At 41.4% G+C, this 27,707-nt stretch overlaps 1 protein-coding gene across 4 annotated transcripts; it reads left to right on the top strand.

The window, feature by feature from the left end:
- Positions 1-655: 655 nt before the first annotated feature.
- CBFA2T3 (CBFA2/RUNX1 partner transcriptional co-repressor 3) lies at positions 656-26,657 on the top strand. 4 transcript variants are annotated; one of them, XM_075281949.1, is made up of 11 exons: positions 656-727; positions 18,384-18,530; positions 20,691-20,932; positions 21,791-21,880; positions 22,168-22,352; positions 22,991-23,226; positions 24,075-24,145; positions 24,337-24,541; positions 24,645-24,713; positions 25,209-25,399; positions 26,255-26,657. In XM_075281949.1, exons 2-11 carry the CDS (start codon positions 18,410-18,412, stop codon positions 26,510-26,512), a joined length of 1,668 nt encoding a protein of 555 aa, XP_075138050.1. In that variant the 5' UTR covers positions 656-727; positions 18,384-18,409; the 3' UTR covers positions 26,513-26,657. The 4 variants fall into 4 exon arrangements, with proteins under 4 accessions (XP_075138050.1, XP_075138049.1, XP_075138053.1 ...); XM_075281948.1 differs by lacking the exon at positions 656-727 and adding an exon at positions 4,733-5,169; XM_075281952.1 differs by lacking the exon at positions 656-727 and adding an exon at positions 4,733-5,169 and having other exon boundaries at positions 25,214-25,399; positions 26,255-26,394.
- The last annotated feature ends 1,050 nt before the right edge of the window (positions 26,658-27,707 follow it).

The raw sequence follows: 27,707 nt of genomic DNA, 5'->3' as shown, positions 1-27,707 counted from the left end.
TGGCAATAAATGTTCAATATCCCTTCAGAGCCAGCACAAGCATCACTTTTCTCTCGGCATGATTCGTGCAGAAACCAAGCGGAAACCACACAGACCCCATTATACTCCATGGGGTCCGTGAGATTTCTTTGCTAACCGCTTTTTAATGCGTTCGATATCCCATTCAGGGGGGTCCCCAAGAGTGCTCCCCGAACAGAATACCAAACGCAGATGTGAACCAGGCCTTAGTCGCCACTTTCCACTTTGGCCAAGCGATTGCTGAGCATTCTGACCACAGAACCCCTGTCTATTAACTCAGAATTCACTAATATTCTATATGAAAATAGATTTTCTAAACTGGACAACCCCATTAAGGACTAGAGATCAGGAAATCAATCTGCCCCAATTGTCTTTTCACACCACTTTCCAAGTTCATGAAATACACTGCGCAAAATCAATTTACGGATTATTTGCTTTCACATCACAAACAAGCCAGCTCTGTTCAACCTATGGATGGTCAAATTGTGGATCATATGAAAAATTCAATGGATCAATAATAATTGTACAATACAATTATACAAATTGCAAAGACTAATTTACATAAAACAATCACGAGGCGATTTTTTTTTAGCAGGCTGTCAGCCAGAGTAATATGGGACAACCTATTTCTTATGAAGTCCTGGAGACAGAAAGGAAGATTTTCTATTCAGTACTGCGAGGAGCAGAGGAAGGCACAGTCAACAATGCAGTAAGTTTAATTCACCATATTAAATAAAGCGCCTGAGAGAGACTGACAAGAAAAGATAATAGCAGGGAGAACTGGATGGAGCTGGGAGGGGGCGAGGTGAGATGTTTCTAGAGGCGGCTGAGGGAGGATGGGAGGCTGATGCCAGATGTGGCCACTCAGACCCAGCTGCAGTGTGTGATATCCGCTAACACCCGGCTGAGACTTCCCTGTTTTCATACTGAGCCCCTTATCTGCTCTTTGCATGCACACAGCAAAAGCTGCAGCACACTGAGCTAGATACTGCGTGCTGGAGTAGATAGACAGCAAGCAGACACAACTAGTGGGAAGCTAAAGGACTAGTAGCCTGGAGCCCCTCTCCTCCAAACTAGTGAGGGGATCAAGCACCAAATTACATGTCTACAGGGAACTTGGCAATGGACTTTAAGAGGGTAAAAGGTAACTTTCTCAAAGAGGACTTTACATCTGGCAACTCCAGTTCTTTTGTATCCCGTAATAGACGCAGCTCCTCTGATTCTGATGCAAATGTCATTTTTTTTACTGACCACTGTTTCTGACCAATTAGTGCAATTAATTCTGGGACTGATATGCTAGTTTCCCATAGAGTGTAAGCCCTCGCGGGCAGGGCCCTCTACCCCACTGTGCCAGTCGGTCACTGTTAGTATTATATCTACCTGTATATTCTGTGTATTGTATGTAACCCCCAAATGTAAAGCACCATGGAATTAATGGTGCTATATAAATAAACAATAATAATAATAATAGTTAGGAAGTGAGTAGTGTCAGGCAGGAGCAGACATGGGGGCAGGATTCGGTGCTCTCTGATACTGTCTACTCAGAGGCAAATTGTGTCATAGTTCAGAATCATGCCCCTTGTCTGCTCCTCTCTGGAACTGCCCACCTGACAGTACAAGTCTAATTAGCATATCAGACACCAAAACGAACATCACACATTGCTCAGGAATCGTGGGGGCTAGAGAAAAAATTCCAATTGTGCTGAAATCAGTGGGGCGGCACCTATTAGTAGATGCTAAGAACTAGAGGTGGTGGAGATTGTGAAAAGCCCTGTTCTAAGCCTATTCACACTGCTCATGTAGTGTGCCCAGGGGTGCCCAGAGTTAGATCCCCACCAACCTGATGATGACCTATTGTAAGGATAATATATTTCTGGATTATCCTAATTACGACTGCACTGAAGAAAATGTAAATTGTTGACTATATTGTCCTGTGAAATATTGTAAATCCATTTAAGGGATCGTGCACATGGCAATATTACAGCTCCTTTTTGTAGTGTGCATGATCCCTAAGGATGATTCTCCATTTTCCAGTAAATTGCTGAATCTCTTAACGTGCCTGCATAACTTATTTGTTATAACTTCCATCTGCTGTCTGCAGTTTTAAGCAGCTCTGTTTATGGGATGCAAGCGGCTTCTTATCAGCGTCCCAGTCTACTAGACTGCGCTTATCTGCTCTCCTACACCAGCAGATCACTCTCAAGAATGGGTCCTGCGGAGACTTCTGTAATCAGAGGCAGTTTGGAGGCCACGTGTGGAGGAGGCAATGATATACTGGGTGGATTCATGTCTTGAGAAGGCAGAAGAAGCTCTGTATCAAATCCTTCATATCATAGACACCACATTCTAACTGTCTCAGATTTCCGGTACATATTTGGTTGATAAAGGCATTGAAAGTTTAATTCTTCCATGCAAATGTCTATTTTATATGTAAAAAGTAATTATAATAAAATATACTTACTAGACCTGTGTATTGTGTCTGTGATGGTGCGTACTATAGTTTATAATGACAGGTACAGTCTTCTTTCTTTGTAAAGGACAACTATGGCCTGGTTCACATCTGCATTCAGTATTCCGTTCGGGGAGTCCGCTGGGGACCCCCAAACGGAATACTGAACGCATTAAAAAGCGGTTAGCTAAGAAACCACATGGACCCCATAGACTATAATGGGGTACGTGTGGTTTCTTAGCTAACCGCTTTTTAATGCGTTCAGTATTCCGTTCAGGAGTCTCCAAGTGGACTCCCCGAACAGAATACCGAATGCAGATGTGAACCAGGCCTTAATCTCTCAATATAATTTAACCATTTAACTAAACATATATTTTACGCTTCACATCAAGTCTCAGCAGTCTCTAAAAACCTAGTACCTGCAAAGCGAATGAGATTCTGGTTAATCCCATTCACACATTGCAGAAAAAAAGCTGCGGAAAAGCTGCGTTTTCAAAAACGCATGTGTTTTTAAGAAATGCAGCATGTCACTTTTACCTGTGGTATCGCAAGTGTTTTTACCTATAGGAGAAGAAAGCCACTAAGAAAAAGCAGCAAAAATGCAATGAAAGCTGTTTAGCTGTGGTTTAGCGGCTATTCATTATATGTGGCCTTAGCCAGAAGGTTGGGAGTTATTCATTGTATTCCTAGCAACCAGTCTATCTCAAAGGTCTTACCCTATCATCTCCAAGCTGGATTTACACAACACAGGCAGCAGAGATGGGAACAGACAGTATGGCAGCAATCAGGTCATGCCATTCTCCATATAGAATACTCTTATAAGTGAAAGCAAAACCGGTTAATCTGAAGATTCTTTGCAGAAACACTTAATACAACAAGGGCGATTACTTAGTTTCCTGGATTCTGGACAAACCCTGTTAACTAGTTCACCTTGAATGGTCCAAGGGCCTCATCAATGCCCGGATTAACCCCTGAGTTGCCATGCTGCTCTCTATACATTGTTAATTAGAAATGAGAGCAAGCTGTCTGTCTGCTGTGATATGACAGACCTGAGCGCTGGATCCATCCGTCACCCTAACAGAGGGAGCATTGTCTTCCAAGTGCTGGTAATTGCAGCCACACAGAGAGGCAGCAGAGAGATAGGGAGTCGCTGACAACCGCCACTGACAGGTCATGCTTCTCAGGGACAGTGTGACACCGGGGAGAGACATCAGACATTGTTAACCTCTGCCATGCTGGAGCAAACCCATCTATGAAATGACTCATCCATTGCATCTAGCTCTCTATAAGTGGGATGGTGAAATAATAGCTTTGTTAGATTTGTTTTGACATAAGAATGTATATTATATTTTACTCCCTCCATTCACATTAGGGTAGGGAGACAAAATGGCAGCAGTTGTGCAATATTGTTTCTTGGAAAGCATGAAGAGAACTTGTTTATGGCTGCAAAGTATTGTTAGTTGCTATGTGCAGAGCAGAACTATGCATGGTTGGACCTACAGGGGAATGTACCGCGGCTGCATTACATGGGTTGTTTCAGTGGCATCAATTCTGTGGTTTGCATTGTTGCACTACAATTCCCTTTGTGTTTACAACCATATCATTTCTTCTTCTATATATTTAAGCATTTGTTTATGATTTTATCTAATGTCCTATATGTATTTCCTATTGCAGAAGCAACACGCGCGTGGTTATAAAAGTGCCTGTGTTAACGCCAGATGTGTAAAAGAACCTGTATACAAATGCTTGTTACCCATAGACCAGCGAGTATTTGCCTGGATGGTTAGTCTGTTACTGTCACAGTCAGTGCTCGGTAGAACAGCATGCAATTTCAGTCATCATGTTTGTAGCTGTAGCCTGATGCCCCATGACAAGTTGGTATGACATGCACATACTGCCTGGCTTAGTTTGCAGGCATGATGCTCTATTAGGATTACCCTGCCAGTCCATATGTGCAACCTTTAAAGCCTTAGCAGCTGCCACATTTTAGGACAGAAGAGCTATCTATAGTCCTCAGCTCTTTCCTTGCGCAGAATGATGAATATCATGGCTGCTTTGAAGCATCTTGCTTTCATGCTTTCAGATATATATGGACAGCTAAGTATTCCCTGCACCCAAAGAGACTAATCTGACCTGGGACAGGTTTATACCTCCCCTCTAAAGAATTTCTTCTGTGCATAGGACAGGACAGGGTTAACAAAGCAGAGACAGGAGTTCAGCTCCCCCTGCAGGCCATTCTTGATATTGCAGCCTGTGCATCTCTCAGCTGAGAAACAGAGGAGCAGCGGCAGTGTGAGGCTGAGAGCCAACCAAGGAGGAGGCATCTAGGGCACCCTGCACTGCAAAGCCAACGGGACACACTGCAACTGGACAGGACCTGGATAGCAGGCATTTCTATACCCTGACCAGGGACTGCAGAGGGCATCACTGTCACTCAAGCACCTACACAAAGTCAAGGAAAACACGAGCATTAAACATTGCAAAGTGGGCAAGAAGGGAACAGGGCACAAGTCCCTGGCAAGGGATAGCCCCCAGCTGCGGAACAACATTGTAGACTGTGGAAGGAGACACTGGGGACACTGCCTGTAAGAGGCACCTGGGATGGGGGACCCCAGGATGTGACATGCTGCAGCTACTTCTTGTTGGACTCATCATTGTTCCTAGTGATCTGTAAGGTCCAGCTTCAGTCTGATCCTGGGAAGGTGAGTGACAGGTGACCTGAGACCACATCTATCTGTCTGTCTATCTATCTATCTATCTATCTATCTATCTATCTATCTATCTATCATATATCTCTTTTATATCCCAAGGAGACTAACTTTGAATTCATCCAACATATTTATATTGTGCATTTAAAATGTCATATAAATGGAGAGAGGAATTTATTTGTTTAATATCTCAAACTTAGTTGTTTTTTTCCCCTATGTATTTATAGTGCTAAAATGCAATACAATATATCTGTCTTTCTATCTTTGTACTCATCTCTCTATAAATCTTGGATTGTGGATAGCTCATTGATCTCCGGTTTCACTACTGGCATCCCATTTAACCTGACTTTTCCACTATTATTGTTCCTCTGCCAAACTGGCACGCTGCTACATACAAGTGACCCTATACAGGATGTGGGGTTACTTTTTTCTGTGTTTTGTTGCTTACAGTAGTTAATATTTCCTTATGTTATATTTATGCAATAGTCATTGTGTGTTTTCAGTATTATCATGTTAATATTTGGTTTGTATTTCCTATCCTCTTGTTACATAGGCATAAAATAATGTATGTAAAAATCTCTTGTGTTGGGTGGATCAGCTCCCAGCTCCAACAGCTTGCAGACTTGGAAATTATTCCAGAGAAAAGCCAGAGATCCTGTACCCCTGCTTCTCCTTATGGAGTTAACAGAGAAATGTTAAAAAGCACTGGCTGGATTTGTCTGCAGAGCTTGCAATCAAATGGCATAGTTATTAACAGGAAGCATGTTTCTTATTGGTGAAGTCCAGGGATGATCAGCTATGGAGATCATCAGTAGAGGAGGATGTTTCATGCGCTGTTTAGTAAGCTCTGTCATCTCCCAAGCAATACAAGATGTAATCTTCTTCTAAGCACTGCCAGGGTATTGTTTGCAGAATCCATCTATCACACAGAGTGTTACGGAGCCTGCTATGTACCAGAAGTCCCTGACACCTGGCCGGTGACAAGCAGGCACATCAGTGGCAGCAGGGAGGCATTAAAGTCATAGACTCTTCAAAGACCGCCATACAAATTAAGACGAACTGCAGATAAGGACAGTTCCCCAAATATACTTGCTTTATGTTTACATCAATGGGGGGGAAGGTTAGCACCTGCACTTTTTTTTTTCTTTTAGGGATAGAAGTGGATTGATTTTGTGAATCAGAATTACTACAAGCGGTAAAATTAGGGTTTCTGCAGCAAAAGCGTGTGCGTTTAAAAAGCATACTATCTGTAAGACTTATGGAGCATTCATGGCGACTGCTCTTCCTATCAGTGTATCTTGCGATTAATATGTCACATATCTTAGTAAAAAGTCAGTACTATACAAACCGCGGGGAATCAGGGCTTTCGTAAGTTGTACAAATATAGCAGAGCTGAACACTTTTGGTGTTGCAGCATTTGCCTGATATGATAATTCACTAGCTTTACCGGTAATATCTGTATGTTGTGCCACATGACAAACCCAATATCAGTATATACTGTACCGATGTATCCCCTTTGTTATTTGTGTTCCTTGTTCAGTTTATGTAGTTACAAAAATTGCTGCATTACAGCTGCGGCATTACAATGGAGAAATTGTGGCATGTAGGCTTTGTTACATAATATACAGGAACTTGCTTCACTTTTCTGTGGCAATATGAGGAGGTTGTTGCTTGCATGGTAGGAATTTATATGTTTGCGGCTTCTTTAGCATGGGGTGTTACATCTATATGTATTTACATTTTTATGTCTGTTTATGATTCCTATGAAAAAAATGGCCTAAAAATATGTCCCCAAGTCTTCCTCTTATGTAGAGGCCTTTAATAGTTTATTCAGCCTTTTTACAGATGCTGGAGTTTCTAATACGACAGCCAGTAATGCCAGCCAGCACTGTACCTATAGGGATTGCCCCCCATTTTTTTTAGTGTTCCCCTCTGCCATGTCAGGTATTCTTCTGTAGTTTTAAGTGTATATACTGACTGTACTTTTGGCAATCTAATCATGAAGCAGTAAGCGCAGGATTGTATTTGTCTATTATTACCAGGAAGGGCTTAGAGGTCTATACCCATCACTGCAGAGAAAATCATAACTGCCCACAAATCCCAGCCACCAGGTTAGGGGTTAAGGAAACATATGAGTGGCACTGCCCTATGCTGTTTCCGTAACCCCCATAAAGGTGAATGGGAGCTACAAAAACAGCGGAGCAGAGCTGAGCTACGCTGTTTCTGTAACTGTAGATCTAGAGAAACAGAGTAGCTCAGCTCTACTAAAATATCCTATCCTGTTAACTTAGCTCCTAGACACCTCTATGGGAGTTACAGAAACAGCATAGACTATTTCTAAATGTCCCCCAGTAGTCAGGATTTGCAAACAGTTTCACATTTCGGCAGTGATTTGCTGGGTAGTGTGCAGACGTAACATTCGCCCTCTGACCCTAGTGCCTGAAGGAACCCAAAGGCTCCTCTGATATGACATAGCTTTTATTCAGCTAGTAATTACTGATAAGAAACAATAGGAAGATAAGATAGAGTTTGGGTTTATTGACTATTTCATTTTCACCAGTGCAGTTTTTTGTTTTTTTTGTATTTTTTTTTTTTTTTTTGGGGGGGGGGGGGGGAGAGTCATTAAATTGACACAATATTCTCTCGCTCGCCCTCTGCTCTCACACTTCCTTTGTGTTAGCAATGAGATCACAAGAGCCCCACAGGAAGAGACGGAGTGCCAAGTTCTAACTGGAAAACTGAATCTTATGGGTTGATCCATCCTTTTTGCCATCAGTGATATGTACCAGTTATGGATGTTGTAGCTAATTTAATGTGTGGGTAGAAAATGGCTCAACAATTCTATGCTGTAGATATGTTCCAGATGTTACTATAAAAAATGACTTTGCTTGTTAAACTCACAGTCATGAGTATCAGTGCAAGCACACATTGTACAACCACTTATGTGACTATATACTTGAGTCATCACCCTAAAAAAACCACTGCAAATTGTACCCATGAAATACTCCCAACTACCCAAAAGTGCCAGTAGGGAACCAGTTTATCAAGAAAGACCCTTCCCTCTCTCTGTCTTCACAGCCATTCAGCATAGCTTAGGGACATCACATGACGTACTTCCCTGTAGTAATGGCTCATAACAGAAGGATGGACACCAGGGCATTCTTCTTCTGGACTCAATGACTGACATATTATGAATGCATTAGTGGGTGCAGTAGGTCACTGTACTGATATCCCAATCTAATGGGTCCTTTTTTGATGACAAATGGAATAATATGAATTGAATATTGAGCTTTTACCTTTAACCTTTGTGTACATGTAACGTTTACACTAATATTCAGACAAGCAATGTAACTAAACCACAAAAATGTCCACGCTAGTCCGTATGAATCTTAGTGAAGAATCTTTTAAGATTAGGTTGACCAAGAGGTGCGTTTGATCCTTTATTAATGGATTAAATTGCATTGGAATCAACTTTGGACACAATGATGCATTTCCATGTCAAGTCACGACTATCAGCTACAGTAACATACACTTTGTGGACACATGGCAGTTGTGAGGCCGTCGCACTCCAATACATACCATTTATCACAGATTTTTACTGGGGTACTAATAAAGGGGGTGGGATGACAGAACGTAAAGCTCACCTGCTCCCAGGACAAAGTAGCTTAAAGGACAGTTTGTATGTTCCTTAGATTTCTGCCATTCCTATCTTTCCATAAAGATATTTTGCAGCTCCACATATCAGTGTGTTATATATAGCATCCATTTTCTTTTTAATGTGGATTGTGAGCCCCATATAGGGATCACAATGTGCATTTTTCCCCCTATCTGTATGGGGGTTTTTTGTAGAATGGGAGTAAATCCACACAAACACATAGATAACATACAAACTCCTTGCAGATGTTGTTCCTGGGGGATTCGAACCCAGGACTCCAGCGCTGCAAGGCTGCAGTGCTAACCACTGAGCCACTGTGTTGCCCCTAGCACCCATTTTCTTATGAGTGAATATGTGCATAGTGTATGAACCAGTGTTGGACAACTTATTGTAGGTATTTGGTATTGGTCAGACCACTCCTGGAGTTAGGATTTTCTTAGGAGCCAGGTAATGACAATTCTTGTAGAAATTAATAGAAAATAAATGTCAGGTGCCAACAGAAAGTTTTTAGAAGCTTGTTTCCTGGCTCCTTGGATCTGTGTAGGTGTAAACCATATAGCGCCGTGTCTTATATAAAATGACTCATCCTGATTCAAGAAACACTCTAGTAAAAAAAAACAAAAAAAAAAAACAACATATTGTAATGCAGTATAGGTTGTCATTAAAAAAAATTAACGAAAGTCTATGATGTTTTAGTTATTATGGCATGTTTACATTGTTTGCACTGTTCCACTAATACAGAGTTTGCTCTCACGATTATGCCTGTGACTTATGCAGGGACACAGAGGTGGAGTCTCATAACACTGCCTTTGCTTTGAGATCCATCTATAGGAAGGCAGCAGTTGATAGATGAATGACATAGGACTACTGTCCACTAAATCACACTGCAGATTCTTAGTACATGTATACCTCCCCTTCTTCCTGCTTCTGATAGACTTCTCTCTGTCAGCTCTTATAAGCAGTGGGCAGGCAGTGTGAAGCTCCAGTACACAGATTGTGTGCACAGGAAATAGCGACAGATAGTGAAAGTCTATGGAAATCTCTCTGCAGGTAACCAGTCTAAGGACTTACCTACTATATCACTGCACTGTGCAAATCATCCAGAGAAACACAGAGGGTGGAGCTGAGTTGGAAGAGGGGTCTCAGGAAGGGCTTTGATAGGTGATAGGTTTCCAAGAAGTCCTGTACTTGGGAGACTGACCTCTTCTCCATACATGAGAGCAATCTCTGACAGACTGGTGATGAGTTGTCTGGCCATAGTGAAGGGTCCAACATGTATGGATGCAGTCGGCTGGATTTAGACAAAGTACATGGCTAGAATACTGCTGATAAAATAGCATTATATGCCCAGAACATATCCCTGAGTACTTCTTCAGTAAACACAAACAGATTTTTATTCTTCTCCTATTTTTTCCCATGCAAGTACTAAGCATTCTCCTTCCTTCTAAGTTCTGTCTGGGGTGGCGCAGTGCCATTCACATACACCGTGATACTGAACAGTGCCAGGCCTTCTGTTCCTGTGCAAACAGTGTGCTATCTGTACAGCGATCATCCTAGCACCCAGCATGTAGAAACACCTCAGCCCCCTCAGTGCTTCAGTCTGGCGTATGCCAAGTAACACTGACAGGATTTGCAAAGTGATGCCCTTATCCAGACTGTGTCATCAATAACATTGCAAGGTCTTGTTTTTCCATTTGCAAGAGATTTCAGAAAGATAGTAAGTGAGTTAAAGCCTGTAATATTCTAGAATAGTAGTAATCCAGATCAAATTTGTCATGGCGGAGCCTAGTACCTACAGTTGACTAGTTTCTGGGTATTGTTACCATGCACTGAGTGTTTCAAGAGTTGGAAAAGCTCATTATATTCCAAACACATTCTCACCTCAACTTTAGACACTTCAATTTATATTCAACATTAGATTTCTGCCTAAAATATTACATACCAAATGAAGTAAGATTTATCAATCCCTTGACACCAGTTTTCTGTTGTGACACAAAAAATGGGGCCACAACCCCTGTTCTGTTGCTCGCTCTGTATATTTTGTCTGGATGCAGCAAAACAGGCCAGGACTTACCAAAAAAAAAAGTGGAGTTTTTAATGTGGTTTTAATCATACCCTGCCATACAGCCTAAATACAACGAAATTCTATGTCTTGAACAGGCATCATTCACATGTCCAAGTCCGGACTAAGTTTGAGGTCTGTGGTATTCATGGGCAGTACTCTATTCTCATTTTCGGATGGTGCTGTCATTGGTGTGATGCATCTGTGAAAAAATAACGGATGTGTCTCTGTTGTTTGTTTGTGGTTGTACAGTTCACTAAAAAACATGGTCGCTTGAATAAAGACATTGAAGTTAATGGGTATTTATGGCATCGGTGAAAAATGTAGATGCTATATATGTGATACTGGTCATAGACTGAAAGTTATTTTAATTAGGAAACTTTACTTTTGGACTTGGATTGTTGCAAAAGATTTTTTTTTTTTGGTACCTTTAAGGATGGGTACCAGGTGGGTATCGTCTATTATCTTATTCAGAAACTTTATTTTTGACTTGTTACTTTAAGGATGGGTACCAGGTGGGTATTATCTGTTTTTGCTGAACGCAATTAAATACATGTGTACAATTAAATAATCACACATTAACAGTTGGCACTCGTCCAGCAGCTATGTCACAGTGCCACAAAGGCATCCTTCATAGGGAACAAGCGAAATATTAAGTCGTCCATGCTTTGCTTTTGGGTATTTTGAACCTTATGACCACTTAGTATTTCTCTGTGATTCTCTCCACACATTGAGTTCAATTATCAGGGTAATTAAAACAGGATGAGTTAATTGGCAGTCATTTGCATGGCAGATGGTTTTAATTGTGGCATCAAACAATTCACCTGTTTATATAAACAAAAGTGAGGCGCGTGAGTGACAGGCCTAGTGTGACAAGTCTGACAACGAGTGCGATCGAGACGCCCTGGGACAATTAGAGCACAAAACCCAAAGATCATCAGACTGTCATTTATATTGTTTGGCAAAAGTCCGCACAATTTGGTTTAAGGGGGGAAAAACTGTTATCATTTATACCCTGACAGATGGATGCGGAGGTGCCAAGACGCAGCCTTGCAATATACTGCTCAGTGCAACATAACACTTTTAATCTGGTGTATTCAACACAGGTCCCTCCAGCTGGGTACAGACTATAGCTCCTAACATGCCATTGAGGCAATTACTGGCTGCAGATGACAGGAGGTGTAGTTCACTTGTAGACCAACAGCAGAAATAGAATATACATGTAATGGTAATTTATGGAAATAAACAGCAAATTGTGAAAACCAAAATGCATTTCCATGTGTGCAGCTGTTTAATGCATTTCCAGCTAAGACGCCCAGTTCATTGCCCTTTAAGCTGTAATATTGCTTTGCATCTGGCATTGTGGGTTTGTGGATTCACCTGAAATGCACTTACATAAAGCTGAACAATAACAGCAAACTATAAGGCTTCATTCAGACACATCATTGATTGTGAGCTATCGCTGGTGGAGTCCAGAGCTGCGTTCACAATTCTGTTGGTTGTCATTTGCAACTGTGGACAGAATTTGTTGACAGACATTCCTAATGGTTTATCCTCAGATTATAATTTAATGTGGAATTTCACCAAAGGATACAATATAGAGAATGAACACAGTACTATGCTAGACAGAAGAATGACTGTAGGGCTGCAGACGTTGCAATTGCCACCAATCCCTGAAGCTTCAGGGGCCCCAAAAGCTTCTCTACAACATAAGAAGATACTAGTAATATACTCTAGATAGTACATTGTAAGTGGAAGCCCCACTACGTTTTGCATTGGGGCCCAGGAGCCTCAAGTTACGCATCTGGTGCCAGAATATCAGACTTTCTGGACTAGCAGGTGATGGATTAAAGAAATGTTGCTGCAGTATATGTTTTATAAATAAGAAAGAGGAAGTGGTATGTGATACAAGGATTCACCCTGCCCAAGAGCCAAGAATACAGTCTTGTGTCATGCCACACAAGCGCGGTAGATACAGATAGCATACAGCAGAGATCACCAACATAGTGAGAATTGTACACACAGATATAAATCCTTTTCTTTAATTTTACCTGGTTGGCAATTTGCAAACGAGTTATAATCCCCAATGCTTTATAGTTTATCCTATCTATTTTTATGTATCTGTTAAAAAACTGGAGACGATGCCTATGGCAAAATTGTCACAACGTAGCCCAGGGCTAGAATGCTCTCTATCTCACCTTCTCAATTTTATCCGTCAGTCAAGTCCGGGAATGCTCTGCAGACTGTTCATTAGACAATGTGATGCTTGATATGCTGCAGAAAGGATTTACTGATGGCCCAGTCCCATAGGTACTGAATGAGGTGTGATGTGCTAAAAGTAAAGCGTTTTATCATTGCGGTGTCAGTGAAGACACGCAGGACACCTCTGACCCCTGTACAGCGAAGAAACAGAAAACAGTCACCACCCAAGACCCATGAGAAGTCATGCACCAGACGGTCTTCAAAATAGAGCAAGTATGCCAGAGAACATATTGCTATGGCTACCCTAAAAATCCTAACTAACTCAGAAGTTTTTTTTCTTAAAGGGACACTATGCCTCATTTACCAACAAGCAGCGCTGCTGGCCTTGGCAGGTTCTAAAATCCACTTGTAAAGGAAAGCTGAATATTGGAGTGACAACCAATATCACTGCAAGGACAAGTCCACATGCAGTTGTCACCCAGCTTTCCCGGATTTATGTAGTAGAGTTACCTGACTTAAATGTATTTCTCCACTTAGCAGAACAGGTTTTGGGTTCTTTAGCTGATAAAGGTAAATCTAACAAAACACCTACAGAATGGATACTATCATTATAATTATTATAATAGACATTGGGATGTACAGCGATGATATTAGGTGGATATTAACATGTCGCTATCTGATGCCTGCATTTGTATTGATCTGGACTCATATGTGGTTTTGTTCTTCTCCGGTACCCCACTCAGCATTAGACTTGACGTGCCCGTGGCTGACTGCTTCCTGCAGATTTGTAACAGATGGGATATTAGCTTGTGCAGATCTGTATTAAAGGTGTTATTATGCTCAGCAAGTTTATAATAGAGGGCATGCTAGGTGCTTTACAACGGGATAGGCTCAACCAAGTGTAGCAAAGGGAGGGAAACTTCCAGAAACTGCACAGTTGGGGGGGGGGATTACAATATTATGCATAAGCAAATACATTTAATTGGAAAAATGTAAAATAGAATTAAATATCATAAAACCTTTTTGGGGAGGATCATCCTAAATTCTAGCATATTGGCCTTAGATCAGGGGTGTATTTGAGAGAAGGAGGCTGTCATGTCATTGCATCATGTTCTCAGAATTTGGATTATGAGCCAAGTGATCTACCTACTAGCCCAAGCCGAAAGCACTTTCTACAAGTAGCCGAGCAAAGTGCGGAAAGGAAGGTGACAACTCTTAGGAACAGATTTCTGTCTCAGAAATTGTTTAAGGTACCTGAAAATCTTTACCAGCACCAAATCTATAATCCTTCCCGCTATATACAAGGATACTTATTTTTTATAGTGCTACTTTTTTCATGGCTTTTATCTGGTATTCCAGTTCATTCACATTTATTTGAATGGGGTTGAGCTGGAATATCAGACACGGCCCATGGACAGGAGTGATGCTGTTTCTCAAAAAAAGGAAACCCTGTTTTTTGGGGGGGGTTTAACTAAGCTATCCATTTAACCCTTAAGTACCATTATGGTGTCTATCATAATGTTATGTGTATGATAGCAGTGTATGATAGACACCATGATAGTACTTAAGGATTTACGGGAGAGATTTCCCATTTGGGGAAACACCCAGATAGACCAGTTTCCAGGAAGTTTTTATACTTCTCCTTTCTACTCAATCCACTCCTGGCTTTGGCTAAAACAAACACACCAAAATCTGCAACAAAAAAAGCAACTTTCTGCAACATGAGGCCTTAGCCACCATCTTTAACATAGTATTGAGACGGCGTTCTTACCCTGGGTGGGGCATCCAAGTATGAATGCAGCATCTCTCAAAGCAAAGCATCATGGTCCTTACTTTCAGGACCAGAAAAATGGCATTTAGAAGCTAAGGTTTCTCAAAATGACCTTAAAGCTGTACTTATACATGATGGCAGACTTTGCAGTGTGTATATGTTCTATGGGTGGAATGGATCTTTAAGCTCTGGATAAAACAGTATGAAGGTGCCGTAATAAAGTCCCACTTGGGACATTTCTGCAGGTATTGCCTGGTCTGGTCTTCACCATTACAAGATGCACATTCTTTCATTCCCAGCTCCAACCTTTGACTGGCTCCCAGCTGCACTGAGTGTTTCCATAACACAGACCAGATGGAGCCCAGTGTCTCAGGGTCTTATCTGGAGTTGTTCTTGGCGGGGCTTAGTCCTGAATTTCAGGAATACTTTACTTTATTTAGGAGCAGGGCTGGCTCTGGCTGGGATCAGCCTCCCAACATCTGCTCTGCATTTCCAGCCATTTAAAGAGCATGGACAGGACTGATGGGGGGAAATCTTTTAACTCTTGCTCTCCTCCCACGCTCTCTACTTGTCATTTTTCACCCTCTGTCAGTTGGTTGTAATATCCCAGCACATCTCCATTTCTCACGCTCTCTCTTCCTCTTCCCGTGTGCTTGTTTGCATTAATATAGTTAATTTTCTTCCTCTTTTCTGCAGCTTCTCCACTTCTAATAAAGTCTGTCAGCTACACACATTGCAGACGGCCATATTGGAATAAACTACTATTAACTCCTCAGGAATTAACAAGATTTCTTTTTTACCTTTTTTTATATTTTATCATTATTTAGCCCTATGTTTCTAATGTGGACCTGTCACTGAAACCGCTCTCTTGTGTCATACTAAAAAGTAACAATATCTGAAGCATGAATTACTTTTAATTCCAGTGGTAAATGAACATATCCTATATTCTCTATAGAGTAGGTAGGGCAGAATAACATAGGTACCTCGTGCCTTCATAATGTCATTGGATTCTAGTGACTTGTAGAGCATTTCCCTAGAAGGGTCCATTCACATGGAAGAAGACGGTGAGGAATTTGGTGTGGAATTTCAGCGCTGAAAAAATCCTCCCATTGACTTCAATGGGTTCTTTTTTCTGCTAGCAGAAAAGGAACCAATTGAAGTCAATGGGAGGCTTTTTTTTCAGTCAGTCACGAGAAGTCCTTTCTATTCTGTTAGGCATTTCTTAAACATATCTGTGAAAGATGGGTGACATTCATTGTAGCCTCCATTTACACGGTTTGCGAGTTAAGAATCACAATAGTTTTGGGGTTTTCCTCCCATACTATAAAGACAAACTAATAGGAAGAGAAAAAAAAAAAGGATCACAATATTCTCTCTCCTAAGTGTATTTCCATGGTAGTAATGCAAGGATGCTTTGAAGGGATACAGCAGATCTGCTAAGGAATTAGCCCCATTATCAGTCAATGGGGCAAATCCTCATGTTTTGTGTTGATGGGGGTTGAAGAATTCCTATTTACAAGCATGGCATATCAGTTGACACCAAATTTAACATGGATTTCAGCGCAGAGTGTGTAGTAAAATCTGTGTCAAATCTGACATGTATGATTGATATTTTATACTATATACTGCATACAATGCATAACTATACCATCTCTTGTGAAATTGCTGTACACAGTCACATACAAGATATGCATTGTAGTTTAAAGACCCTATGGGTGGGGGAATTATATGCAATTTCATCTATCTCAAAAAATGTGATTTTTACTGTATTTGTGCAGTCATTGACATATGGAATTGTATGTGTATAACATTAGTGGATTGCTTGCAATATCACATTATGTTTCAGTGAGAATGTGCATGAATATGGCTGTCCATGATATTCTATAAATCTTTAACTAGGGCCAAGAGTCTGGAAAAGCTAAGGTTTGACCCCTGTCGGAACAGTGATGGCAGCCATATTGGTTGTAACTGGAAATATCCTCTTTCACAAAAAGAAAAAATAGCAACAAAAAAAAAGTTGATTTTTAAGGCAAAGGCTTTTTAAGACCAGGAGTCCATGGCGATCATAAGCATTATTGCATGAAATCATGGAGGTATAATACAGCATGTAGAGATGTATAAGTCACCCCCCCCCCCATAGGATAATATGATCAATTACATATGATATTATAATAAAATGCGATTGGAGAGTGCAATAAAATATATTATCACCATTAGTTTACTAAGAAATCATGCCACAAAGATTCAGGTCTATCTTCTCAAGTAGCACATAAAGATACAGAACAATGTCTAATGGGTAACTTGGCACAGACGACTTTTCTAGGCAGCTGTACCATGAAACTTTTTACATGTAATTTACACATATTTTCATGGCTGCCAAATGAATTTATCACTGTTATTCTCATTGTGCAGAAGGCAGCTGTGAGCCATGTTTTGTCCAGTCTGAGCAGATGTAGGCTACTGGTGTCGCTTCAGCTGGGCACAAACTGTAAGACTCAGCTGGCAGAGCTTGCTGGAACTTCTGGTTGATTGCGTGGCACTGATTGCCTAAGCCTACAATGGAAGGTGCCCTCTTTTCCGTTCACTCCTTCCCTCTCTGTGTATGTGGCACATTTGTAGAGAGGCGAGTACGCTAGAAGCCTGAGCTCTCTGGCTGCCCAGGCGGCTGGTGATGGAATCCAGATGTCAGATTCACACAAACGTCCAGCTGCAGTCCATTACAGAGCAAATAAAAATAATCCAAGGAGAGGAGGAGAGTTCCAGGCTGGAGCCTGTGCTGGGAGCTCTGGAGTTTTCCAGGGACCTGTCAAAAACCCAGTGCAAAAACAATCCCAGTGGTGAGAAATTGTTTCTCATAACAGAAGCCTCTTATCTGTGGCACAGACTGTGAGATCACCTCCAGGAGGGGGCACTGGGGAAGCAGTCCCATATGTTGCTGTGACCGCTGGAGGTTGTGTTACAAGCAAAAGGGGCGTAAGCAATACAATACAAGCACAACTCAGTTTGTAAAGAGCTCTTGGGAGCCCAGTTCTTCATGCTGGTGGACAGCAAAGAATGGGTTAAGGCTGCGGGCGCAGGGCTGCCCCTGGCAAACTTCTCCCCTCCTGTCTCCTGCCCTACGTTCCCTTCTTTGGTCTTGGCTGGAGTTACATTGAAGAGCGGGATAGATCCCAGCAGCTGCCACACACCTGTCCTCAGCTCTCAAACTGCAGTGAACCCGGAGGACCATAATGCTGGCAAAGGAATAGAGCGCAGACAGCCAGGCAAGGGTTAATAATAGCAGAGCGTGGCAGGAGGAGGGAGGGTAATGGAGGGGGCACAGCTGATCCTAACAGCAGGTGTTTGGGAATAGCTTTAACTGCTGCTTTCTGCCCTGTTCCCTGGTCTCCACCTCCTCTGCACTCCACCTGAATGGTAATTTCCATCCATCCTGCCTGACATACTTTGTTTTTTTCTCTAGGTGATGATGTAAATCCTCTGTGCATCCTTTGGCTCATCTGTCTGTCTTCTCTCCACAGGCAAATTCTACAATACAGCCATTACAATGCCAGACTCCCCAGCTGATGTGAAGACCCAGACAAGGACCACTCCGCCCAATATGCCCCCTCCCTCACCTGCCCTGAGCCAAGGGGCCAACCGCAATTCTTCCTTCACCCCAAGCACAAGTGAGATGGCGCTATAACATACTCAGATATAGAATTATTTTTGTTGATGTTTTTCATAGACGCTTAGGTATAACCTAAGGCATTCTGCCCAACTTCTACAGCTATTTCTAAAAAGGCTGTGAAAATTGTCCCATTGGGATTGCCATGCTGCCCTGTTGGCTGATCTGCATGATACAAATTAATGTGCAAATAGAATATAAATACCAGACGTGTCAGATTGATGCATTTTGATTCTTCTTAAAGAGTGGATTGTATCACAAATCAGAATACTACTATCATCTTTAGTTATAACTCGGAATCTAATGGGATTGAGGGCATTGGATAGTTCCAAGGAGTCTCACATCACGGCTCATTTGTTGTATAGCTTACTGTTATTAGGGCATGTAATAGATGGGCCAGTGTCATGACCTCATTGTCCTTTCACCCAGGTGAATATAGGTTGGGATCATTTGGCATGGTTGAATATGAGATTTTACCAACTCTACTCTGAGCGAATACAGTTAATTGTCCTTTTCACTGCCCATATAATGTCTTGTAAAATGCTACATGTTCTTCAAGTTTCTTGGATTTTTTGGATAGCCTGCACTGATTTTGGACTATTAGAAGTTATGGCATTCGGTTATACACCCAATTATTTGATTATGTCTAATATATGTGAATAATTACATTTTTATTAAGCTGTAAGTGCTTATAGGTGAGTTGGCCTTGGTGGTCATGTAAGTTGTGTATCTTCAGAATGTCTTGTCTTTGGATAACTGACTTCCTATTAATATGGTAACTTTGATGTCATCGCTACCTTCTGGTTTCTTGTACTGTTTGCTATTGCAGGACTCCTATTCTTAGTATCTAGTCAGATAGATTTTTGTGTGTATATCTTTTAGCCTTTACTATTTCTGTTCCTGTCTTTGCAAATAATGAAAACAAGTGAGTGTATCTCTTGCTGCCTCCATTCGGCTTGTCGTACTTTGCAGCGCTGTCTCCTGACAGGTCCATGAGCTTTGCTGCCTTTGGCCAAATGTTGTATAATTAGAGGTTGGGTTGTGGAAGCTTCTGATCTGATGGATTTTAGTTTAAGCTGGAGAGGAACAGATGCAATGTATGTGTATGCGTGTTCGTAATCCATGTCCCTAATGTGTGTGTTTTTGTGCTTGGAATCAACGCGTTTTGTGTTTATTATTGCAGGGCTGTGATGTATTTTTGATGTACTATACATACAAGTATTCCCTGCCGTCTGTTATCTACATTTATCCACACAACAAGCATGCAGCACTGATACACAGAGAGCATGTGAGACGGACACACACACATACTCTGTCACTTTGGGATCCCACCTGTCAGTTGTGGGCATGTGGTTATTTTGGGCTGCTCTTTCGTGGGCCGCCCCTTAGCTTGTACTCTGTGCCAGTTTGTTAGTGCTAGGAGAGCAGACTGCAATAGGGGTAGAGGGGTAGAGATACTGTGAAAGGTAAGTAGAGGCAACAGGACCATGGGGACTCCTGTACTTGGCCTTGTCTTTTTGGAATGTTTGCATTGCATGAATATTAATTATATCAAATGCGTTGAAGAAAACACTTGCAGAAAATTTAGATTTGCACAAGATGGGGGTTAAGATAGCATCAACCATTTTGTTTTAAAGAACGTTACAATTATGTCTATGTGGAACTTTGATCTGGATGTTGCAGTTTATCAGCTGCATTGGGTAAAATATATGAATTTTGCTTTATGTTTTTGGGCAACACCTTGTAGAATGTAGGAAGTGCAAGAAAACAATTAGAATTTTTGGATTGGACAGCAATGAAATATTTTATACAGACAATAAAACAACCCAAAATGTTAGGTACTTATGTCCTATTATTTTCCAGCCCTGCAAATCTTTATATTTTTTTGTTTGCATGTGAATGGGTTTTTCCCTAAAAGTATTTTCTGCAAGGTAGTCATTCAATTATTCACATTGTATTAATGGGTTAATATAGAAATCCATATGGCATTGCTAAATGGTTATGAGAGATGCATCTGAGTTGGATTTTGATGCTTGTCTGGTCAACACAACTGCTGGGTAGACAAGGACTGGAATGTTGTGTGTGGTTTATAAATATCATGTTGGGTTGTGCAACTGTGCAGTCGTATGAAGTAATAATCCTTAATGACTCTTCCTTACAGTGATGAACGGTAGCAGCCACTCTCCCACTGCTATCAATGGAGCACCCTCTACCCCCAATGGATTCAGTAATGGACCCTCAGCATCATCATCTGCTGCATTAACCAATCAACAGTTACCCCCGGCTTGTGGGGCTCGGCAGCTGAGCAAACTCAAGCGTTTCCTGACTACCTTACAGCAGTTTGGCAGTGATATATCTCCAGAGATTGGGGAACGTGTGCGTGCACTGGTGCTCGGGCTCGTGGTGAGTACAAGTTTGAAAGACTTGGACTTAAGGAAACGTTTTAGTGACGTTCAGTCACTACAGTGTTGCATATTTCTTGTGTAAAGCCTAAGTAAACTTTCAAACAGCTTTTAACTCTTGTCATTAGCAAATATTATAATATATTTTATTAACAAATTTATCTCCATTCTGTGAAATTCTGCATTTTGTATTCTTTCCTCTGTATAATGCCATCTAGAATGTGTACATTGCTTTTCACTAGGTGTACAGGTGGGTGGTCTCTTGTATAATGCAGGGAAGCTAAGACCGGTTGGCCTTATAAAACCTAGAGAGGAAATCCTCTGCTTTCATGTGACACCAAGATGGCAGTTCTACTTGTATTATTTGTAGAGATATTGCCAGTTGAAAATAGTCTGGCTTGGCATAAGATATATTACAAAATTTGTTAAGGACACAAATGGTGCTAGAAAATCAAAAGTTGTTGGAAAGTTTAGTTATGCTTTTAATAATAAACTTAGCATTTCTACATTAAACAAGCTTAACTTCATTACATCTCTATGGGAAATTAATATAACTTGGCCGGAAGTATAATCTTTATTATTGGGTTAGTTTTGGCAACCAATGTGCTGAATGTAGGCGTATGTGGGCTGAATACTCCCAACGAACATGCCCAACAGACATTAACAATAAACTAGGTGTGAACAAAGACTAAAACATATAGAACTAGAATATTATTATATGCTGGACCAAAAGATTTTTTACTCATTCATTTTCTTTCCAAGTAATATTGGTTGTAATGATTTCTTCCCAAGTGACATAGAAAATTCTGAGAAATCTATTGTGAATCAGAGAAGTAATGTTTATATTTTTTTTCCCTAGAATTCCACATTGACAATTGAAGAGTTTCATTCAAAGCTACAGGAAGCCACCAACTTTCCTCTCCGTCCCTTTGTCATCCCCTTTCTTAAGGTACGACCCACAAGAACAGGCTATATGGCGTATACACTTGTTATTAAGAGAACTTATTTGTCTGTAATTGCAATAGAATTAACTGTTTTATGTGCATTGTTGTAAGCAATGTACAGAGGAAAGAAAATGGTGTATGCGTGCAGATATATGTATGGTCTTGCTGTCTGATACTATTGCCTTGTTCATCTCATTCTGTGATATACTTCCTTTCAATTCTCTTTGCTGCCTGCCTCATTCTAGTACTCAAGTACATTAAATGATAGGTTTAATGTTACTCTCAATTGTAGGCTAACCTTCCATTACTGCAGCGGGAGCTTCTCCACTGTGCTCGCTTGGCAAAGCAAAGTCCGGCACAGTACTTAGCACAACATGAACAGCTACTCCTTGACACCAGTGTCAGCAGCTCTCCAAGTGATTCATCAGAGATCTTATTGGAAGTGAATGAGAACGGCAAAAGGAGGACACCTGACAGGTATAACATCCCACAAGACAAAACTAAGTTTGGCGATAGAGAACTGATGTCTAGTGTGAATTATTTAGACTGAATCACTGGTTTTGGCAGTAGTTGAGGAAAGATAGGTTCTCATTTATAGAACAGGATGATCTAAAACATTAGACTATTATGTACACATAACGCTTTTTGCTCATGGTGAGAAGAAATGATCCAAACATATATCCTTCAGCCATTTCTCAGTGCGGCTTTCCTGGAGCAGGTGCAAGGAGCTCACCTTCAGGATGTCCATGTCACTCTCATATGTCTCCAGGCCAGAGTTATCTCAAGGGAAGGGTCCTCCCTGCAGAAACCAATGATGAAAGCAGGTTATTATACAGGGTCCATTCATGGACATCCTTAATATTTCCATGGCTGTCCATGTATACTCAACAGTTAAGTACTATCATGGTGTCTATCAAACACCACTACCATACACATATCATTATGATAGACACCGTCATAGTACTTAAGTGTTAAAAGTGTTAGTAAAACTATATATATATTTACAGATGGGCTTTGCAAAAAAGGTTTAATTCACATCTGCCATGTATATCTGAAGACTGACATAGAATGATGTGCAACTAGAAATTAATAATTATCCTTTTATTTCTGGTCAGGACCAAAGACACTGCACAGGAAGGTCTCCATCCAGATCACATCCCCAAGCGTCCATGCACCACAAGTCCAGCACAAAGATACAGTCCCAGTAATGGACTTCTTCACCCACCTACTAATGGTCTCCCACACCCCACTCCCCCACCTACCCAGCACTATCGTTTAGAAGATATGGTGCTAGCCCACCACTACCGGAATACAGATCCACGGGAAGTGCGAGAGCGTCACCGGCAGGCAGGTAAGGGAAATGGTTCAGAATAAATATGATTACTAAATTTCTTTTTTTATTTGTTTTATTATACCACACCACAAAAGTGCCCATATACCTTACCATACCTTACCCCTACATGATAAATGGGATTCCCAAGCACAGTGCTCACTCACTGGACCCAGAGTGAACTCCATCTAACTATCAGCAGCTCTTGCTTTGTTGGATCCAGTCCGTCCTGCCTTTCATTTCAGTGGTGGTCAGCATGTAATGCTATATTCGCCGTGCACTAGTCTCTGGAAGTGTAAGGCTGGAAGTCTACAACTTCTTATGGCAGTAACAGCAGATCACTGGTGTTTTCAGAAGTCAGACCTGCTACCATCATCTGATCACAGGACCTGCTAATGTACATGAAGGGGTTGTCTTTATGAGACAACTTTAGCAGTTTTTATATCTGATATATTGAATTACAGTTCCAGCATGCATTATAAGAATGATTCTTTTCTTGGTGATCTTAGATTATAATTTAGCAAATGCCAATAAAACGGTGTGATCACTCCATTACACTGTGACACTCATAGGTTAGCTGCCATACTGTGTGATAACATTATGCTTTGTGCCTCCTACAGTGCAGCCTACAAGCTATGTACAGAGCTATCACATTAGTACCAGAGAATAGTGTCAGCACACCACTGACATAAAAGACACTTGCTTATTGCTGGATTGTAGGTTTGCATTCTCGAAGGCTAAAAAGTTCTTGCTCGGTCCACCGTTCCGCCCACAACTACTCCATAAGCCAGGCAGTCTGAGTCCACTTGCATGAAAGAAACCTTACAGTTATGGGACCGTACCTAACCAACTTTTGATTTCCATTTCAGCTGTGCATGAAGTAATTGATCATAGGTTGACGGAACGCGAGTGGGCAGAGGAATGGAAACATCTCAACAACGTGAGTGGGAAAAGGCAATCATAGTATTAAAGGGAAGGCCTCTCCCCTCTAGACATTGCCTAATTCAGCGATCACTGCCCCATATACTAAATAAAAATAGATGTGCCATTTTGTATTTGGTAGTTAGTAAAAGACTGCAATAAAATATGAAAGAATGGGTCATTAAAATGGAGCTTATTATTTATTATCAGCTATTAAACTGCATCATGGATATGGTGGAAAAAACAAGGCGTTCACTGACCGTCCTCCGCCGCTGCCAAGAAGCAGACAGAGAAGAACTTAACCACTGGATACGCCGCTACAGTGATGCAGAGGACTTGAAAAAGAATGTCAGCTCTGTGGCGCAGGCGGGGAGACACCTCAACAGTTCTTCTAGCACAGAGTCCTCCCCAGCAGGTTAGCAGATGTTGCATCTGACAATTCAGTGATTGTGACACATGAATTGAAATGGGCACTCCTTGGTCTCTAGCACTTACTACATGAATTGTTTTCCCTTTAGAATCATCACGGGAATTCTTACATAGGCCACCAGCTGGGTATATGCCAGAAGAGATCTGGAGGAAGGCAGGTGAGTGACAAGCTCTGTGGGCATCAGTAAGAATGTGAAATGCAGCAATAAGTAGCAAATGATGTGTATGATTGCAATGACTATTAGCATCTTCCTATTATCTGCAGTGCATATTCCATTCTTATCCTGACTGTTCTTTTTGCATTGGTCATTTTTGTTGGCACCTTCTATCCTTCTTCCACTGTGTGATTCTGCAGTTTGTTGCATTTTGTCTACAATGGGCCCTTAGAATAGAAATTGGGTCCTAGAAAATTCTTAGCAAATAAACCACTTCTATAATATAGCATACATCTTAGTGATGTTTTACAGTACAGGCTGCAGTTCTATAGCAAATAAAAGTATGCATTTCTGCTGTGTGACCAGCACAAATTTATAGGTACACATAAAAGTTGTATTGTAGGGTATATACTTAAATCTTTAAACCCCTCCTACACCTGAGTCCCCCCACCTCTCAGGGCTCATCTTCCCATCTGAGCTGTCTCTCTGCCCGCACAGAGGAGGCGGTGAACGAAGTCAAACGGCAGGCCATGTCGGAGTTGCAGAAAGCTGTGTCAGAAGCAGAACGCAAGGCTCACGACCTCATCACTTTAGAGAGAGCCAAAATGGAGCGAGCATTGGCGGAAGCAAAGCGGCAAGCATCAGAGGATGCCGTGTCCGTCATCAATCAGCAGGAAGACTCAAGTGAGGTAACAGCCATGGAGCACTGCCATAGGCAATTACACACCATGCGTCAGATTTACTAAGATTAATATACCAGAATTCTGGTTTAATTTGTGTCAAGAATGATCGACCTGCTGTGCACTAAGTTTATCATGTATCTTAGCCTTGTAAAATCAATGTGTGAAATTGTGCACCAATTTGCTCACACCTGTGGCACGCGCTTCTGCTATAAGCTACACCAACCAATCGGTAGTATAAAGTTAGACTAGATAGTCTGAAGGTACATAACATTTATCATTCAGCATTTGCAACAATTAAATCTGTATAAGGCCTGGTTCACATCTGCGTTCGGAATTCTGTTCAGAGAGTCCACTAAAAAGCTGTGAGCAATGAAAGCAAACAGATCCCTCAGTCTATAATGGGGTCCATGTGTTTTCCACGCGGTCTCCACACGAGTCATGCGGAGAGAAGTACTTCATGAACTACTTTCCTCTCTGCATGACTTGTGCAGACATCACACGGAAAACACATGGACCTCATTATAGACTGTGGGATCTGTGTGCTTTCATTGCTCACTGTTTGTCAATGCGTATGGTATTCTGTTTGGGGGGTCCCCAGGCACCACTCACCAAACGGAATACCAAACACTGATGTGAACCAGGCCTTAGACTGTCTAGTTTATATTTATACTTTCTAAAAATTAAACATTTAGTAAATCTGTTTTTGGTCTTATTACATTGATTAAGCTACAGATAGATGAAAAGATCATGAGCAAAGCAAAGATATTTGGACCTTATAATATATCACTAGTTATACATAAGACTGTGATAATGTAAAGTGAAATTGGCAGATATTGATATCTTATTTTTCATCTCCTGCAGAGCTGTTGGAATTGTGGCCGAAAAGCAAGTGAAACCTGCAGTGGCTGCAACACGGCACGATATTGTGGTTCTTTCTGCCAACACAAAGACTGGGAAAAACACCATCATGTTTGCGGCCAATCCTTGCACCACCCTCCCAGTGTACAGCCAGCACCAACCACCCCAGCCACCCCTGCTGCCAGTCCCACTGCAAGCAGTTCAGCCTCTCGGTCTGGGACCCCTGCCACACCTCTACTGCTGGATACAGCTTCTCGCTAATGGATACAAAAAAAACATTACATTTCAACAAACACAGATCACCTACATGGCAAGCTGTATGCAACAGCTACATCAAGGGGTTAATGTCAAATTCTGTGATGACATCACTGCTCCCTGTTGTCTCTGCCTGGGGTTAGGATCTGTGTCAGTGTGGTATGGAATTGAACCTGAAGTTATTCATAGAAAAGCCCCATCTTTCCTGTTTTTTTTCAGGAACTTAAAGCCCTTTTAAAGGGGAAGACAAAGAACATTATGGGGTGCGCGAATTATTTTATCTAAAACTACACTCAAATCTTTGGCTTTAAACCTAATTGAAATCCAAAAAACACAGATATACAAATGAAACTACCTTGCTAGACAGCCAAGAAATGTCAGACACCAAGAACACCTCTTAAAAAGAAATCCCAAAAATGAAACCCTAATCCAAACATTGCCAGCCCTGCCAAAGCCTGGTCCGTCATGGTGAGAGGAGCAGAGGGAGGCACCTGCGGAGAACAGATGTCCATTGCATTCTGGGAGTTCTGCTTGGTGCACAGAACTTCTGGTACGCGGTGACTTCCCAATGAAGATTCTTCCTCGGAGGCCCCATCATCGCTGCACTTGGATCTTTCTCCTCTACCTCTCCTCTAGTACATTGTCTCTCATGTTGCTCAGCAGTCCAGGAGGCTTTCTTGTGCAGCTCTTGGATTGTCTGAGGGGGAGAAAAAGACACCTAGAGACAAATCTTCTGTCCTGTTCAGACAGACATTGAGATCTTGTGTATAAGTGTCTCTGCTACACCCCAGTTCTGCTCGTCTCTGTGTCAAGTGTGGAGATTCACTGAATGGAATATTTAATGGATTGATGCAGCTACCACGTCATTTGAGAACTGGTGGGAGGTGAACCTAGGACCCTCCCCATCCTGGCTCACAGACTTTAGCCCACATGGGGGAAAAATTGTACAGTTTTTTTTTTATTTTCTATTTATAAAAAACAAAACAAAAGAATTCCCGTGTAGGGGACATGAGTGCAATATAAAAAGTGCAAGGCTACTGATGGACGGGGAGTCAGCTGCAAAGTCAGCAGCAAATTTATATATTTGTAAAAAAAAAAAACAAAAAAAAAACCAGAATGGGCAAAAAATGAGATCAACAAAAAAAAATACAGTAGCAGAGATTTAACTATGACCCAATGTATTCTCCAAACATTTCACTTA

The sequence above is a fragment of the Leptodactylus fuscus genome, chromosome 7 (assembly GCF_031893055.1).
Source record: "Leptodactylus fuscus isolate aLepFus1 chromosome 7, aLepFus1.hap2, whole genome shotgun sequence".
In the NCBI taxonomy this organism is placed as follows: domain Eukaryota; kingdom Metazoa; phylum Chordata; class Amphibia; order Anura; family Leptodactylidae; genus Leptodactylus; species Leptodactylus fuscus.
This window is presented reverse-complemented; position numbering and strand designations above follow the sequence as displayed.